The sequence below is a fragment of the Podarcis bocagei genome, assembly GCF_964188305.1.
Source record: "Podarcis bocagei genome assembly, chromosome: 8".
Taxonomy (NCBI): Eukaryota; Metazoa; Chordata; class Lepidosauria; order Squamata; family Lacertidae; genus Podarcis; species Podarcis bocagei.
The window spans coordinates 68,501,408-68,519,249 of NC_138133.1; the positions used below are offsets into that span (position 1 = coordinate 68,501,408).

The 17,842-nt window shown below is 39.4% G+C and overlaps 1 protein-coding gene across 3 annotated transcripts in view; it reads right to left on the reverse strand.

Annotated features, from left to right (window-relative positions):
* The window catches only part of STK3 (serine/threonine kinase 3), a 110,064-nt gene that overhangs the window by 42,921 nt on the left and 49,301 nt on the right, over nt 1-17,842 (reverse strand). For all 3 annotated transcript variants that reach the window (XM_081204811.1, XM_081204812.1, XM_081204813.1), the window contains exons 9-10: nt 13,474-13,672; nt 2,557-2,732 (exon numbers count right to left, since the gene is read on the reverse strand). In XM_081204811.1, the coding sequence (XP_081060937.1) occupies nt 2,557-2,732; nt 13,474-13,672 (375 nt within the window). The remainder of the gene's footprint in view (nt 1-2,556; nt 2,733-13,473; nt 13,673-17,842) is intronic.

The window sequence follows — 17,842 nt, forward strand, 5'->3', positions numbered from 1 at the left end:
GCAGTTAAGATAATTGATTCAATCAGCACTGATGAGACTTTTAACAGTTATCTTTCTAAATTAAATCAATTCCTAATACTAATGCCTGCATTTTGAGCCATTAGGAAAACTTATCTCTTTTGGGGAATGTAGACTCTCATTCATCTGTTAGAAAAATAATGCAAAATTTAATAACTTTTATTAAAGAATGTGCTTTTAAAATAATACTATACTAATTCATGATCTAGCTAGCATGTTGACTGTTTTATTTTTCAGCAGCTTTTAGAGTATAGATTAGGTGGTATTCCTTTATCATTTTAAAGCAGTAAGCAGATGGGGAGACAATCTCTGCTAGCCAACTACAATCCTAAAAGGCAGGCAAAAGAACATCAAGATACTTGCAATTAAGTTTTCTTTCAACCTCCGTACTGCTATCACTGATGTCCAATCCTCTGAACTGACTCTTATGCTTGCACTCAGAGGTGCCAGCTTCTCTGGATGATTGAGGGGGCCCAATGCAATGTCCTGATGTCACATGCACAACATTGTGTGACATTGCAAGGAGCCAGGGGGCAGAGCCCAACACCCTCTGAACACTGAGGGGGCCCAGCACCCAAAAAATAATAATAATAATGAGGTCCCCAAGTGTCTTGACCGTCAGGAGCTGGTGCCTATTCTTTCACTTAGGTGATCCTGGGTGAAACTCAATCCTTCATTTTTAGAAAGAATGAGGATATTGACCCCTGTAATGGTCTGACAAGAATTAAACTTGTATCTTGCTAAGAGCAGCTACATTGTCCTAAAATAACACTGGATGCTGATTCATTTTTTACATTTTGGAATTTAAACTGCTACCCTATTCTTTTAGAACACACAAAATTAGTCATTCCTGATTGCATTCACTGATAAAATCCCTAACTAGATCCCATTAAGGCAAAATCCAACAGAGATAGAAGAGAGTTCCTTAGAACTGAAAGTTATCCATTATTTACAATTTTCATGAATTACTTAAAGACTGTATGTCAGCAGTCTAAAAAATTGATGTCAATTTTAGAAAAGCATGAAATGCATGCTCCACAATGAGTTATCCTTTAACAAGTGTCAGTACCTATAGCCAATAATATGAGTAACGCAAACAACTAGAGTAAAGCAAACAACTAGAGAAAATAATTGAATTTTCCACATACTGTACTACTCAGAACACCTACAACGATTATTACAATCTGTCAGCTCATAGGAAAAGCTACAAAGTGTGATGGTTAAAATATCTGATAACAAAATCTATATACTTAATGCATGACTACTGCTATCACAAAAAAATAGATAATACTTCTTACACAAGTTTAACTCACTTTTCTAATGGGTGGCCTTAATGTATACTCCCATACAGTTAAGGTGGACAATACAAGTAAAATATTGATCAATTAAGTTAGCTTAAATATGTATATACAACAAACATTTGCCTGGTTAACACACTGAAAAGTGGGTGTTTGTTTTTACACTAAAAAGTGTGTACAGAAAACGTTCAGCAGGATAGAAGGGACAGACCTATGATTGAGTGCAAGTGAAACTGAAACAGGGTCTAATAAGCAGCTAGTCATAGGATGTTCACAAACATCCTAAATGGCTGAGAATGAAGAGTCAGATTCATTGGTTATTTCAGTGGTGATAGAGAGAGAAAAAACTGCTGGATCACAAAGGTTTCATGTACCAAAAAACTGCAGTTTGCTATTCAGAGAAGATGGGAGATGCTGTCAGAGACAAGAAACCAAAAGGATAAACTAGGCCACTTCTACATTGCTAGGTTCAAGTTCATTTGACAATATGTACCGTATTTTTCGCTCTATAAGACGCACCAGACCACAAGACGCACCTAGTTTTTGGAGGAGGAAAACAAGAAAAAAAATATTCTGAACCTCCGAAGCCAGAACAGCAAGAGGGATAGCTGCGCAGTGAAAGCAGCAATTCCTCTTGCTGTACTGGCTTCTGTGATAGCTGTGCAGCCTGCATTCGCTCCATAGGACGCACACACATTTCCCCTTACTTTTTAGGAGGGAAAAAGTGAGTCTTATAGAGCAAAAAATATGGTTATTTTGCATGCACATTGGGAGAATGTACACAGTGGCTGAGACAAGTCTCTAATAGTACAGAAAACGATGAAGAGACGGGACCACTAAACTGCAGAACATGGAATTCACAGTCTGAAAAACCCTACGATGCATCCTGGATCTGTGTTTGAAACTCCCATTGTTCTAAGCACATTTTGCAACAGGGAATTTCATTAGGGCAACCAGTTTCTGAGCTCTGGGCACAGTACTGCACCTAAGATTTCAGATTAAAATAGCAGAGTGGAAGGAAAGGTGGACTTTGTTCTGCCTCCCCACTTCCAGCTACTCTCTGAAGACTGGAGAAGAGACCCTCTAACATTGTCCTGGATTATGCTATGTAGGTGGCCATATTCCTAAGCGATTGCTACACTGCTAAGAATTCTGTATAGTGTTCATGTTAGCTGATCTCAGTTAGAATTACTACACCATGCAAAGATACCAGGAAAGCAAACTGTACAGCAGTACTTACAAAATCAAAATCGCCATCTTGAGGAACCTTCCAGTTATCGGGAAAGACATTCTTCGATATATGGTAAGATTCATGCATATTCTGGTTACAGTTTTCATGGCTTTTATTCTTGGAATCCTGTTTATCAAAGTAGTCCATAAAAGAAGGTCGCTGAGCCTGGGGTGATGTTGCATTTCCTAGTATGAAAATTAGAAGGCTGTGGTTAAAATTTAAAAGAGAAAAGCAGTAAGTTCCAAGTAAATTGTGTTTATAACGGAGCTGCTCAAAAGATATCAATAGGCAGAGTTAATGTTTGTTTCCTAGCAATTGGGTTCCCTTGACAGAGTGAACCAGAGGGTTCCTGACAGGGCAAACAAGAAAGAGGCATGTAATCAGAGTGACAGAAACCTAACGAAATACCACTGTGATGCAAATGAGTGCAAAAAGTGGCTTACGGCTCAGTTAACTCAGGATACATCTACAGAATTAAACATAGTTGAACTAATATAACGTTTGCAAATCCTGAAATTGAAGTCCAATATTTCTTCTCAATATTTCTTTTCATTTTTTAACATTGACACTAATATAAATGTTCCTCACATGAACAGAAACACTCCAGCTTCACCCATAGCATATAAAGATTCTGGCAAAACAGTGCCTCCAACTCCCATCCCAGCAAGGGTAGTACAGAAGGATACCATGGTTGATGATATCAAAAATTGCTGAGAGGTCCAGGAGAACCAACAGGGACATACACCCCTAGTCCAGTTCCTGGCACAAGTCACCCACCAAGGTGACCAAATCCATCTCTGTCCCATAATCAGGCCTGAAACAAGATTGAAATGGATCTAGATAATCAGTCTCCTCTAGAAACCCTTGGAGCTGAAATACCACCAACATGCTTCAGTACCTTGCCCAAACATGGGACATTGAAGACTGCTGATAATCATTCAATACGGTGGGATTCAGGGATGGATTTTTCCATGGCGGTCTTATAACTGCCTCCTTTAGGCATGCTGGCACCCTGCCTCGTTGTAAGGAGAGGCATTGACCTCTCCCTTCACCCACTCAGCCAGTCCGCTGCTGACTCTTTTGATGAGCCAGAAAGGGCAAGGATCAAGCACACATGTGGTAGCTCTCACATTTCCAAGGTTCCTGTCCACATCCTCAGGCTGTACAAATTGAAAAGTATCCATTAACACCGGACTGAGGTTGTATCCAACAGCGTGTGAGGGAAGTTCCATTCATGCAATGGGTCTTCTATTTCCTCTACTCTACTCCATATGCCCCCCCAAATCTGCTCTAGAGGGGCTCCCAATCCCCCAGAGCAGATTTTGAGGACATGCCCGGAGCAGGGAGAGTGGAGGTGGCTTTCACGTCATTCCCAGAAGTATGTTGTATTAGCAGAGCTACAGCATTGGATACACCCCTAATATTCCCTCTTACAAGTGGGACAACTCAATGAGAACATTCTAAGAAATGCAGAGGTGCAGATCAATCACATTCCATTTATGCTGAAAATTTACAATTCAGTCTTTGTAAATAACTGCATTGCCAGGATTTTTGCTTCTTATAGTTAAGTTTATGGCTTTACAAGCTGGTCTTTAGGAAACTATTAATGGGACAAAAAAAAGTCTACTTTACCTAAAGAAAAAGAACCAATTAAGAATCTCAAATTTGTGTATCAAACCGTATAGCAAAGTCAAGAAGACCACAGAAACCAGGAGCCAATAGCGGCATCCTCCATATGTTGTGAACTACAACTTCCATAATTCCTGATCTTTGACTGTGTTGCCAGAGCATGATGGGAGCTGATAGCCCACAACAGCTGTAGGACACTACGCTGCTACCCTTCCATAGAGTAAGGACAATTATCTCTTAAGGAAAGGGAATCCTAGGCTCATGAGGAAACTGTAATAAATTGGTCTGACACATGTTATAAGGTAATCTTACAAACTATTTAAGCGATCGTTTGGAATACAGCTTTGGTAGGAACAGCTAAACATTGCTGCAGGAAAGGAAAGTCATGCCTCACTAACTTCTTGATATTCATTCCTATTACTACAATAATCCACAAGAGAATTGCACTGACATCACTTGATTAGATGCTCAGAAAATGCAGAAGTTCCACATTAAAGGATAATCTCTAACTTGCAGAGTTTCACAATCATTTGCAGAATTGGCTGATTACTATCTTAAGCATAGCTTGGGAGAAAGATTAAGCATTTTCAGCTCCAAAGAAGCTTCCAGATACAAAGTTTTTAAGAAAGAAAGAAAGAAAGAAAGAAAGAAAGAAAGAAAGAAAGAAAGAAAGAAAACCAACATTTACAGAGAGTCCCTACCTGCACCCTGAAACTATATTGCTAATTTCCCCAAAATATGTTAAACTGTTACTACACTTTGCTAGATACAATGGAGAGGGGTTATAGTTTAGGTTCAACCTGGTCCCTACCGCCCACTAGTGGGTGTTTCAGGATTCTAGGTAGGCGGTAGGGGGTTCTACGGCACAAGCTAAATCCTCCTTCCATCGAGCACTGATGGGCAGTAAGGAAATTTTACCATCAAGAAAGATGCATTAGTGGGCGGTAGATATAAAAAGGTTGACTACGCATGCTCTAGCATTTCCATTTAAAAGGACTGCAGGGATGGGAAAGATCACCACTGGAGACCTTAGAGAGCCACTCAAGGTCAGAACAGTCTGTACTGTGCTAGATGGGCAAATGGATGGACTCAAAATAAAAATGCAAAATAAACTAACACAATTCTGGCTGCCAGAGATGTCACCTTGACATGACCTTAATCCTATGCCCTTGAAGAAGGCCATCATCAACTGAAAACAGACTGGATATTTTATCAAGGCTATATTAATTTTATAAAGGTTTGCCTTTTAGTGCTGTTGTGAGATTTCCCCTCATTTTTCTCTGGCACACAAAAGCAGCCACTTTGGGGGGGGGGGGGACAGGACACAAAAAGACCCTAACCCTAAAAGGTGGGAGAATGAAAATAATTGTGGAAAAATGCCTTATGAAAACAGAAACTTGTATAAGCGAACTAGCAAGCGTATTTAGTAAGGATGTGGGCTTTCCAAATTAAAGCCAGATGAAACTGTAGAAAAGCAAGAGTAGGTCAGTCAAACTGTACCACCATAGAAGGACTCTAGTGCCTACTTGATTTTCCAGTCTTCCAGGTTCTGTTTTGTTGTATTGATATAGTGCATCCCTTTCTCACCAACAGTTTACCCACACAAGCCCCTACTCCTGAAAAAATATAAGGCCAGAAAACACAATGCTATTTATTGCTAGGCTGTGTATTAAAATGTTAGGTTAGAATGTCAAGCTTTGTTTTGTTCCAGATCTCAGCTTTATTTGGGCACAAGTCCCTATTTGTTGGGGGGAAATATGTTTTTACTTATTTTTTGTCATAGCGCCCAGGGGCCTCCAAGCATGGGCGCCTATAAATAAAAAACTTATTATTGTTACTTATTTTGTCCTTGAGCAGGAAAATAGAAAGTTGAGGGAAATATATATACAAAATCTAATGTTAGCAAAGTTTTAAAAGATGTCCAATAGTTTTGCATTGCTAGGAGAGGAAGAAAATTCCCCCTCTGTCTAAACACATTTATTTCTGCAGTTGTGTGGCTTGCTGCAAAAAAACCATCTGAGAATGCGTCACCCAAAAATCTACACATTTTAAGCAATCTGAAAGGGAGATCTGACCCAAACTAAATCCTGTCTGGGGCTACTCCTCCCTTAGTAACATTGGAAACCATTGTTGTAAAGCTCTCTGATAATTTTTATGATAGAGCAGTATACAAAGACCACCAGATCATAGGTCCCTCCAAATGCATCATCTATAGGTCGCCTTTTGCTTCTACCAGAATACAATTAATTCCAACATGAGGAATAAAAATGCTTTCCCCCACTCATTTCTGAATCCACCCTATTCCTGTGATTGTGGTTTGTTTTAATGTTGCATTTTTTATTATTTCAACATGCCCAGGGACCTGCTGGTGAAGGGTGGAAAATAGGTTTAACAACAACAACACACAGTACTGGGCTGAGAAAAAGCAATCCTGCATCACTGGTGGAGTAGAATGAATGATTTTTAGGAATATTTAGGGTTAGCAACTCTGCAGATTTATCAGTCACAGCGTTTCACATCTTCATGGCATCCTAAAAGAGCTACATTAAGAGACAGAGAACAAACAGATACAGAGGGCTGCCAGTGAAGGGATCACAGCAACTTTGCTTCTACCCAGTAGTAGATAGGTAGCCGTGTTGGTCTGCCATAGTCAAAATAAAAAAATTCCTTCCAGTAGCACCTTAAAGACCAACTAAGTTAGTTCTTGGTATGAGCTTTCTGTTTCAGTGTATCTGAAGAAGTGTGCATGCACACGAAAGCTCATACCAAGAACTAACTTAGTTGGTCTTTAAGGTGCTACTGGAAGGAATTTTTTTATTTTGCTTCTACCCAGTCATTTTTCACCTCAAGCCAGACCTCATGGCTTTGTTCTCTCCAGACTAACTATGAGCCATAGCCAATAACAAACCTTGGTCACAACATGATTAGTCTGGAGAGAGCTAAACCATGAGCCTGGTTCAGAGGAGACAGTGAGCCAAGCAAACTATGAGGGAGAAATGAAGAAGCTGCATGAAACAGGCCAATGAAATCATCTAAAACATCCTGGGGTTCTCATCTCATGCTCTGATTTCCAGAAAGGGAATAGTCTTTCAGCTTACGGTGGGCAGACACACTGTGGGAAGAGATGGGAAAGTTCCTTCCTCGTAACATGCACAAGACCAAACAGATCACATGTTAAGAGAATGTACGAAGTCCTCTCTCAAACTCAATTCACACATAACTCATGAGCCATGCTTACAACCAAGACCCAAACTGCATGAATGCAGGAGGCAATGCCCACATGTGCTGGTATAATTTTTAACATATTTAAGAGAACCATCTGAAAATAAGATATTTCACAGTCGTTAAAAAAAACAAAACTGCACCAAACCAATCCTAAGAGCTGCTTTACTGAACTGCTTCCCCAGCCTTTTAGCATCTAAATCATATTTCAGCATCATTATTAATATTTTAGCCTCTACTTTTATGGCAGCTGGGATAAATTTTAGCCCTTATGGGGTTGTTTTTGTTCTCTCTTGATTAAGACATGTTTGTGGCTCATATTGTGTTTATTTTCTATTTTGGTACTGGCCTTTGTCTTAATGGACTTGAGTGTTGAACTCTGATTGTTTTATGTGGATTTTATGCTTTTAATTTTTTTTAATAACTGTCATCTAGAGAACTTGGGTTTTGGAGTGACTGATAAATACGTTAAATAAATAAATAAGTTCCAATATAACACAACTTAAAATGTAGTGGCTTCAAAACAGAACACATGTCAAAAGATGCATCAATAATTTGTGAAGTTGAAGTAACATCCACGTTTCTTGGACACAATTTGTTATTAGGGGCAGATCATTTCTTTCCAGAGCAATGACATAGTTTAATGATTAACACAGAAACCAAGTATACTGCTGAAACAGCACAAAACTATTAAAGAATTTCACATATGACCACACTGCATTATGTGGAAGAAATTTATCACATACTGGGAGGAGATAAAAGGGTAACACTAATTGAAGTCACACCAAAATCACAACGATGACTCATTCCAGTTTTTCTACACATAACAGAGTCCTCTTTTCAAATAGGCAGAACAAAATCATATTTCCAAAAGCTGGAGAACTACCTCATCAAGTTTCATTATTGAAGCTAAGCAGTTTTGAGCCTGGTCAATACCTGACTGGGAGAATGTCTAGCAACAAGATGTTGGTAGCTTCAAGTTCAGTGTAGGAAGTGAAAGATGCATATGTAAATATAATGTAATTCACTATATAATAGTGAAATTAAACATTTTATGACAAAGCTGCATGATCAGTCCAGTTCACTACTTTTTATACTTTCAACAGAATCTGGTGTCATCTCTTAACTGAGGAGGCAACAGTCCTCCATAAAGTATGGTTGGTAGCTATCTGAAGGGTAGATTTCCTTTGGCTTAGGCAGGGATGGTATGTTGGGTTGTGGCTGCACATTCTGGGCAAAGCAGGAAGTAGGAGGATGCTCCCATGATGCTCTAGTTTGCAGACTCGCCAAGCTTGATACAAGAATCATGAGCCCATGAACTTAAAGAGAATCTTAAGAAAAACAAGCACCAGAAAATAAACAGTAGTGGAAAACCTGCTTCCAATACTATCAGCAAAATAGCTTAACAGATCAGTGGATGTATGGTCCCTATAAAAATATGTGTAGTCAAATATGACAGGGTGCAGCCATACCATCCGTGCTAAAGCAAAGGAAATCTACTGTTCAGGTAGGTACCAATCAAACTGTTTATCTTCAGCTATCAGGGATGGTATGTTGGGATACACCAAAGCTAATCTTCTTTGGAGATCAATCGTAGTCGAGTAAAATTGTCTTCCATGAAAAATAGGGCAGGTCCCTGGACTGCATCCAGCTGTGCAATGTTCTATGGAAGGACCTGCTGAATGGCATATGAAATTATTTGGCGAAGCCCATGCAGTCACTTCACAAACATCAGGAAGAGGCCTATTAGCAGTGAAAGCTGAAGAAGAAGAAGCAGCCATCATGGAATGAGTAGTCAGTCTCAAAGGCGCTGGTATCTTTAACACCTCGTAAGCCATCCATTTAGAAAAAGTGTGCACACAAACCTTTCTACCCAGAGGTGCTGGATGGAAAGACACAAAAAGAGAATCTGCTTGTATGAGCAATTGGTTCTGGCTATGTACATTTTAATGGCTCTCCGTACATCCAAGAGATGTACCATGATCAATTAGATCCATTAGATCCTCAAAGATGAAGTTGAGGGAGGAGAGGAAAAACACTCAAGATGAAAGTCTGAATACAAGACAGAAGAAAGATCAATAGCAACTAGCCTGAGAAGATTACACAGGTGCCAACAGTGATCATAATTGAATTTATCATAACAAAGGCAGGAAATGAACTAGAGCATCATAGGAGCCTCAGTCTGCTTCCAAAACCTTCTTTCCTGCCCTGAGGCATAATCCAACACACATCCCCTGCTATTTGGAGGGAACTTTTCCAGCCTAAATAATATAAACAGAGTACCGATTAAAGAAGGGCTCTGTGTCCAGTGAAATGTAGTGATGATCTACAGGATAACTAGTAAGTGACACTCAGTGCAAAAGGGGGGATGTTTTAAAGCCTGTTTCAACAAAATGTAAGTGTGGGCAGGTTTGAGGCATCCAAGTTGCAGGCTCTGTTCCTGACTTCATTAAAACATTTACAGAGAGCATCCGCTTACACTGTTATATGTGCAGAGTCTTCTATCTAGGCTAGAGGTCAGTAATATGGCACCCATAGGGGCACCTGCACCCATAGAGACCTTCCCTGGTGCCCACAGGATCCTCTCCCCCAATGAAATTCAGCATGAAATAAGCTTTCTATTGCAGCAAATAAAATAGGTTGTAGTGTGCAAATATGCACATGGGTCCAAAGGACTGCTGAACCCTGGTCTATGCTATCAGGAACACTACTTTTCAGTTATGCCCAAATGCCCAGAGAGAATCCTAAGACTTCCTAAGATGTACAGCTACATGCAGGGCAGCAGATTCTACAGAAATCTCATGAAAGTGCAGAAGTTCAGGGGTAGACGGACTACTTGAAAAGTATTTGTGAAGATCAGACAACATTTGTAGGTTTGCAAGAAGTTTTGTGAGGAGTATTATTGGAAGTACTGCAAAAATGGAGAAGGGGAAGGATGATTTGTTAAGAGATGTAAAAGCAATATAAAGTTAAGAAATGCATAAGAAGTGGTTAAAACGGTGGATCATGAGAGGTGCTGATGGAAGTCTAAAAAGATTGTATAAGTGATACGTTTTGTGGTACGTTTTATAATTTGTGTGTGTGTGTGTGTGTGTGTGTGTGTGTGTGTGTGTATACAGTGGTGCCTCGCAAGACAAAAATAATCCATTCCGCGAGTCTCTTCGTCTAGCGGTTTTTTCGTCTTGCGAAGCAACCCTATTAGCAGCTTAGCGGATTAGCGCTATTAGCGGTTTAGCGGCTATTAAAGGCTTAGCGGCTAAAAGGCTATTAGCGGCTTAGCGGCTTAGAAAAAGGGGGGAAAGCGGGGGGAAATCGGAACACTCGCAAGACGTTTTCGTCTTGTGAAGCAAGCCCATAGGGAAATTTGTCTTGCGAAGCAGCTCAAAAACGGAAAACCCTTTCGTGTAGCGGGTTTTCCGTCTTGCAAGGCATTCGTCTTGCGGGGCACCACTGAGTGTGTGTGTGTGTGTGTGTGTGTGTGTGTGTAAGTTCAGAGGTAGAACCTGCCACCACAATACCAGACTTTACAGACTTTTACAAGTCTGTAAAAGGTTATAATGGACCACAAACCCATGGAGTTGTGTATTTCCAAAAAATGAGAGAAGCTAGAGTATGTATGGGAAACTTAACATTAAAATAGGGTACTTATTCTGCAATTAAAAGAAATGTTTTCTTAAGAGTTGCACAGCGCATCTTGCACATAAAAGATAAAGGTAAAAGGTAAAGAACCCCTGGACTGTTAAGTCCAGTCAATGGTGACTATGGAGTGCAGTGCTCATCTCGTTTCAGGCCAAGGGAGCTGGCGTTCATCCGCAGACAGCATTTGCGGGTCATGTGGCCAACATGACTAAACCGCTACTGGCACACGGAAGACCATGACGAGTGCCAGAGCGCACAGAAACAGTGTTTACCTTCCTGTTACAGCAGGAACTATTTATCTACTTGCACTGGTATGCTTTCAAACTGCTAGGTTGGCAGAAGCTGGGACACTGTAATGGGAGCTCACCCTGACATGCGGATTCAAACCGCCAACCTTCCGACTGGCAAGCTCAAGAGGCTCAGTGGTTTAGACCACAGCACCACCCACATCCCTTCTCTTTCACATATACCATGGACTGGAAAGTTGTGCCTATCTCTTTGTGAATATATTTCCATCCAGAATAATTCATCCATTATTCTTCTTGGAACTCTTACATTTGCTTTACATAACATTATCTTCATGATGTTTTATAATACCCTTCTACCATATGTTAAATATTAGTTCAAGATTTTGATAATAAATCTCTCCATTATCCACAGAAGTTTATAAAGCAAATACCTATTTCAGCATCGTACACAAATTAAAACATGTATTAAGTGTTTTATGGATTGAATCATTCTACTCAAGAGTCATCACTCATCAACAGAACTGTTTATTATCTTTTAGCTGGAGATAAAAATCCCTGGTCTACTGTACATAAGCACTGCAAAATAAACAAAATCCTGTCTTAAATTGCCAGCTCCACTTCTACAAGTCACAACAAGCATGTTTCTAACATTCAAAGAAGTTAAATCTTTTCAGACTTTAATATGGCACATAAAGCTGCTTCAGTTCATCCTAGCAATAGATTATATTAGGCTAATTTTGTCATATGTGTATGGCAAGATAGCCATCAGATGGGCAACTGATGTTTCTTCTGCATTTCTGGAGAGAAAATATTAAGACACTTTACATTGCCAGGAATTATGACTGAACAGTCATACCACCAATGTTTTAACTAACTTCCAGCAGTGCTTTTGCAAAACTTAATTCATTCAGGTGAATGTGTTGGGAGAGACAAAATGCTTTTGGAAACCTCAGTTAATATTTGAAGGCACTGGGCAAAAGGCAAGCAGTTATAATAGCAAAAGACAGAAAGTTTGTGACAAGGAGTTAGATTAATGCCAACATTGTACATTTACCTTTTGAACAGATAGTGAACACATTACACATCTCACGACACATTAAGCCATAAGCTATAATAAAATGTGTTTTTTCACCAACTGGCAGCATGCTAATGCATACTGCTCCATTCTAAGTTTTAATTTATATATTTTTTAACTGTTGCTATATCTCTATTGTCCCTGTTATACCTAACTGCAAATTCAAATGTATCCCTATTGTGTTTTATGACTTCCTTGATACTGTATGTAGGCTGGAACTACATACTGCTCCATTGTGCCTCTTTTGCTCCTCCCCGCACCTCCTTTTCCTCAGCCAGACTCCTTTCCCTTATTTCTTCTCAGCATTGCAAGACAACCAGCACTTGTGGTTTGTTTCTCTTCAAACAAATCACAAGCGGAAACCAAAGTGGCCAAGCCAACATCCTGGTTTGTTTCCTCCCAATTGCAGAAAAGGAGGGAAAGGGGAGGATTGAAGCGAGCATGATTGAGCAGCGTGCACCAACACACTTTTTTGCTTGCGGTAAACCATAGTTTATTTTTAACCATGGCATAACAAGATGTGCAAACCAGGCCAATGCTTTATGACAAAATTTTTAAAAATATACCCTTTACAACCATTAACTCCTGGCTATAAATCTATATGACTATCATAGAACTGGCTCCAAATGGCTCTGGGTTTGACTGATGTGCCCTTAATGAAAAGTGTTCTATAGTTCTAAAATATATTTTAATTTTTCCAGTTATCCTACGTGAAATGTTATGTGAATGACTTAAATAAAAATGAAATCACACTTAAAACTTATATTTAGTTCCATAATATAGCATGAAGTAAGCACAGTATTTATAACTAATATTCGTAATAAAGGCAATCCAGAGGTCGTAAGCCATCTTGCAGAAGAGATCTGTGAGTTCAAGGGCAGACATGTTGTCAGGGAAAACTAGCTCAAGTACACATGTGAATCTCATCTGCACAAACCACAAGAATGTAGCCAATATCTACATGGACAACTTCCTTTCCCAAGGTTTTAACTCCAACATTCTTTTGTAGAATCCATAACATAACTGATTTTAAGTGCGTATTTATTGATAACAGTTTATATATCTAGAGGGAAAACAGAACATGCTTTAAACAGAAAGGAAAATTAAACATACTTTTCATAGTTCCGTCTTCATCTTCATCATCATCATCATCACTGTTTATCACCATGGTCCCCAAATCGGATTCAAGCATGGTGCTATTATGTTCAATCATTGTCTGAGCACTGTCACTCATAGTACTTGTGGCTCTCATTGTGCCGGCACTTTCTGAATTTGTCTTCACCATGGTATGGGAGTCCAGCTCATCCTCATCCTGTAAAAATGTTTAAATAGAAATTACTTCCAAACACTTACTGATCTTGAGGACAAAAGAATTTCCAATCACACACTCTGAATGCCTTAGTTCTTTCTTCACATCATGGCTTGTTACATTTAAATTCTGGGTGATGCCCAACTAAGTCCTGCTTAGAATAGACTCATGGAAATCAATGGACTTGTGCTCTATAACACTGTGAAACACTGTAACATTTCTTGTTTCTCATATTGAATTTTGGGGCATGTCAGATTTAAGATTTATGGTCATTTTCATGGATAGGAGAAGGGCTGTAGCTCAGTGGGAGAGCATCTGCTTTGCATGCAGACGGTCCCAGGTCCAAACCCCAGCATCTCCAGGAAAGACAAGGAGAGAATGCCGTCTAGAATCCTAGAGAGATGTTACCTATAACTGTAGACAGTGCTGAGCTAGATGGACCAATGCTTTGACTTGGTATGTGGCAGATTCCAATGTTCATCATTTCCATTCTTCTTCTTCCCCATCCCCACTCCACAACTTGAAACCAAATAAATGTTTAGTTGTTTTGCTTGGTACACCTTTTAATTCTCACTTTCTCTCTCTCTCAACTATTAAAGGAGCTCAGAGCAGCAAACACACAAGCAGTAAAAAACCTAAAAACCATTCCAGTACAGATGCAGTAGGGAAAGATCTCTACTTAAAAGGCTTGTCACTTCTCCAACATTGTTGCTCCTTCCTCATTGCTCCTCGATAAATTAGGCTTCAGGTTACACACTCCGCTAACCCAGAAATAGTGCTTCAGGATAAGAACAGAAATCGGGCTCCGGCGGACCTCCGGAACGAATTAAATACTAAACCCGAGGTACCACTGTACTTGATACAACCCAGTTTTTACACATCACCAGCAACACGACAAAAACTGGAAAGCATTCTGTGAAAGAAGAATCTCAAAAGCAGAAAGAGGATATATGCATCCCCCTTACTGTTAATTCACATGACTTGCCCACCTTGCCTGTTATTTACTCTCACTAATACTAGCTCTTCAATGCCTCAGGCAGCAGCCCTTTCCCAGTCCTGTTACCCAATGTAGTTTTAACACAAATTTAACAAGAACTTAGAAAGCTGCCTTATAGAGTCAGGATGTTGCTCCATCTAGCTCAGCACTGCCTTCACTAAGTGGTAGCAGCTCTGCAGGATTTCAGACAGGGGTCTGCCCCACTCCTACCTGAAGATGCCAGGGACTCAACTACAGCCTTCTCCATGATAAGCAGTTGCTCTACAAGTGACCTAAGGCTCCACCCCTAGGGACATGTATAAAAAGCTCAATAGAAATGAGTCCAGGAGATCAAAAGGGCATTGCATATCATGTAAAAAAAATTTTTTTTAAAATAAAATCTCAATGGGCAAAGGCAATTCCTTTCATTTGTATGTACTTAAAGGGTTTGTTAAGCTATGATAAAAGGGGGAAGAAGAAAACCCGTTGATACTTTGTAGAGAAGTATCTGCTGAGCAGATGCTTCGGGACCGTGGAACAGAGTTAATTCCAGCAAAGGATACAAAAGCATTTCCAATCAGTGGCAGTAATGTGCCAGGAATGTAAAACAGAGAACTGATGATAATCCAGTTCATGAATCATAAAACCCATATGGAATAGAAGTATTTGAAAACATTATTAGGAAATCCTACTCTCTTTCTGAAGTCAGATTTAGAGGATGTGCACAATATCCCAGCTATTTAAGGACTAACATGCTGTTCTATGCCTCAAGTCCTGTTACAAGGGCACATTCTACAACCCACAAAAAAAATCAGAATGCAAAAGAGCTGCTTGTTGATTGTATAAAAGCTTCCAATTAAGTGTTTAATTTTAGGTGACTCAATAAAAAGCAAATTCTTTGATTTGTAGCCCTCTTTGAGGGCCAAATAAAACCAGCCAAATACGCTTCGCAAGTCTATCCTAACATCGAGTTTACAAAATAGCCCTACGGATTTCAATGGCTAATGAAAAAGCCACGTACCACTAATCAGTGCCATCGTGAAGAAAACGATCCTGCTGTCCTGGGGGGAGTAAACTTATGAAGCACTGACTGTGTCTGATGATACCCATGACACAGACTAAAACTATAAAAATCAGGGTTGCTGGCATTATTGTATTATTTTATTTTTTTTAAGTTGAAAGTTAGTAAGATAAATTCAGCTTAAAGTGCACTGGCTGTCTTTCAGGAATAGTTATTTTTCACTAGCCCATTTACAGAAATATAGAATAACATTTTCATATGCAAAAAATATATATGTGGAGTGTAATTCAAATGCCTAAATGTGTGTTCTACTGATTTATAAATCAACAAAATTACGACCTTGTTTCCAGGGGGGGAAACCCTAAATACCACATTGTTAACAAAGTTTCTTTTAAAATAGGTGATTAAGCGAGCCAGTGTTTCAGATATAAGTCTCAGTTTATTGGCCATAATGAAAATCAGCAATTAACAACAGCAGCACAAGAAGAAATTCATGGTAACAATTTGCTACTATTCACAATTCCCTGCTGAGTTTGTCTTATAAATCAAATTTCTACCATTTCCTTTTTCCCCTTGCTGTACATGTCAGTCCTCTAACATAAGATCTCTTTCAAATGTCTCCTTCCACACTTTTTAATATCTCTACCTCCATTTCTTCAGATTCAAATACCTTCAGGAGTTGTATACTCTCCTTTATATAAACAATAATCAGAGTTTTCTATTTCACGTCCACAGAATAGCACTAATACAATTTGTCGTTCGAATTGGGATCTAAATCCTTAAATTCAAGCAAATTTATTTACAGGTAATTAAAAAGAACAATTCAGGACTATTGTAACCAATGGTGATCCCTAAATTTCTCTGATTTCATGTTTCACTATAGAAAGATTTGCAGAACCCTCTAGGTCAGGGTTTTTCAGCTGTGGGCCGGTTCACCACCCCTCAGACCATGTGGTGGGCCGGACTATATTTTGAAAAAAAATATGAACGAATTCCCAAGCCCCACAAATAACCCAGAGATGCATTTTAAATAAAAGCACAGATTCTACTCATGTAAAAACACGCCAATTCCCGGACCGTCTGCGGGCCGGACTGAGAAGGTGATTGGGCCACATCCGGCCCACAGGCCTTAGATTGCCTACCCCTGCTCTAGGTTTTCGCTCCATCATGAATGGAATGGGCTTTTGTTCAGTGAGGTATCATTCACAAAGGGGACCTTCCATGAATGCAACTCTCCTTCAGCTCAATGAGTGAAAGCTGTATTGCTGAACTATGCTAAATTATATTAATCTGGCCTATCCTCTCCAAAAGAAACATGGAATCAACAAGAAATATTGGTTGAGTGAGCAAGAAAGCAATGAGTTTTACAGGCCTCCTTGCTGATGGATGATTTCTGTTGAGTGCTCCAAAAACAAAACTTTTTGCTTCCAATTTGTTTCTACTCAAAATAAATATGTTCACAAGCCTATGTGTTTGTGCTCTTCCCAAGGGCAAGTCTGCAAGACTGGCAAGCCAGAAAATTACATGGAACCATGCACACTCCATAATGCACTGTTAATCGCACGGTGAAATCCATGCCTTGTCAACCAGAATACCTACATTTCAGACGAAGTGAAGAAGGTAAGGAGGACAACAATACCACCTAGGGAAATCATTTAAGTCTCCCATTTATCCTAAAGTAGCTCCTCATTATAGGATCAACATGCTGCACCCCTTAGTATTCGAGTTCCTTCCATTTTAAGAAGAAACGGATAGCATTCAGAACTGAAGAAAATTCAGTTGCTTCAGATGTTTTGGAGAAGCCTTACCTTTTTGCCCAGGCTTTCCCTGACCCATAAGGTTGGTACATGTTTGAGTCCTCTGAATTTCTGTTTTATTTGCTTTCAACTACTTTTATGTGTTTTTATACTCCTGCTTTATTGTTTTTAGGTGGTGTTTTTGTTTTAATAATACAGTGTTTGTTTTTTAGACTGTACACAGCTTATAGATTTTTGAAATATGTAGCAGCCTATAAATGCTTTCAAATGAATTAATGAATCAATATGGAACTCTACATACTAATAAACAGAATATCATGTCATAAAAAAACAAGTTTGGACATTCCCTCAAGACATATTTAATGCCTCAGTACTACACCGGGTAGGGCCACTATATTCCTAATACAAGGCATGTATAT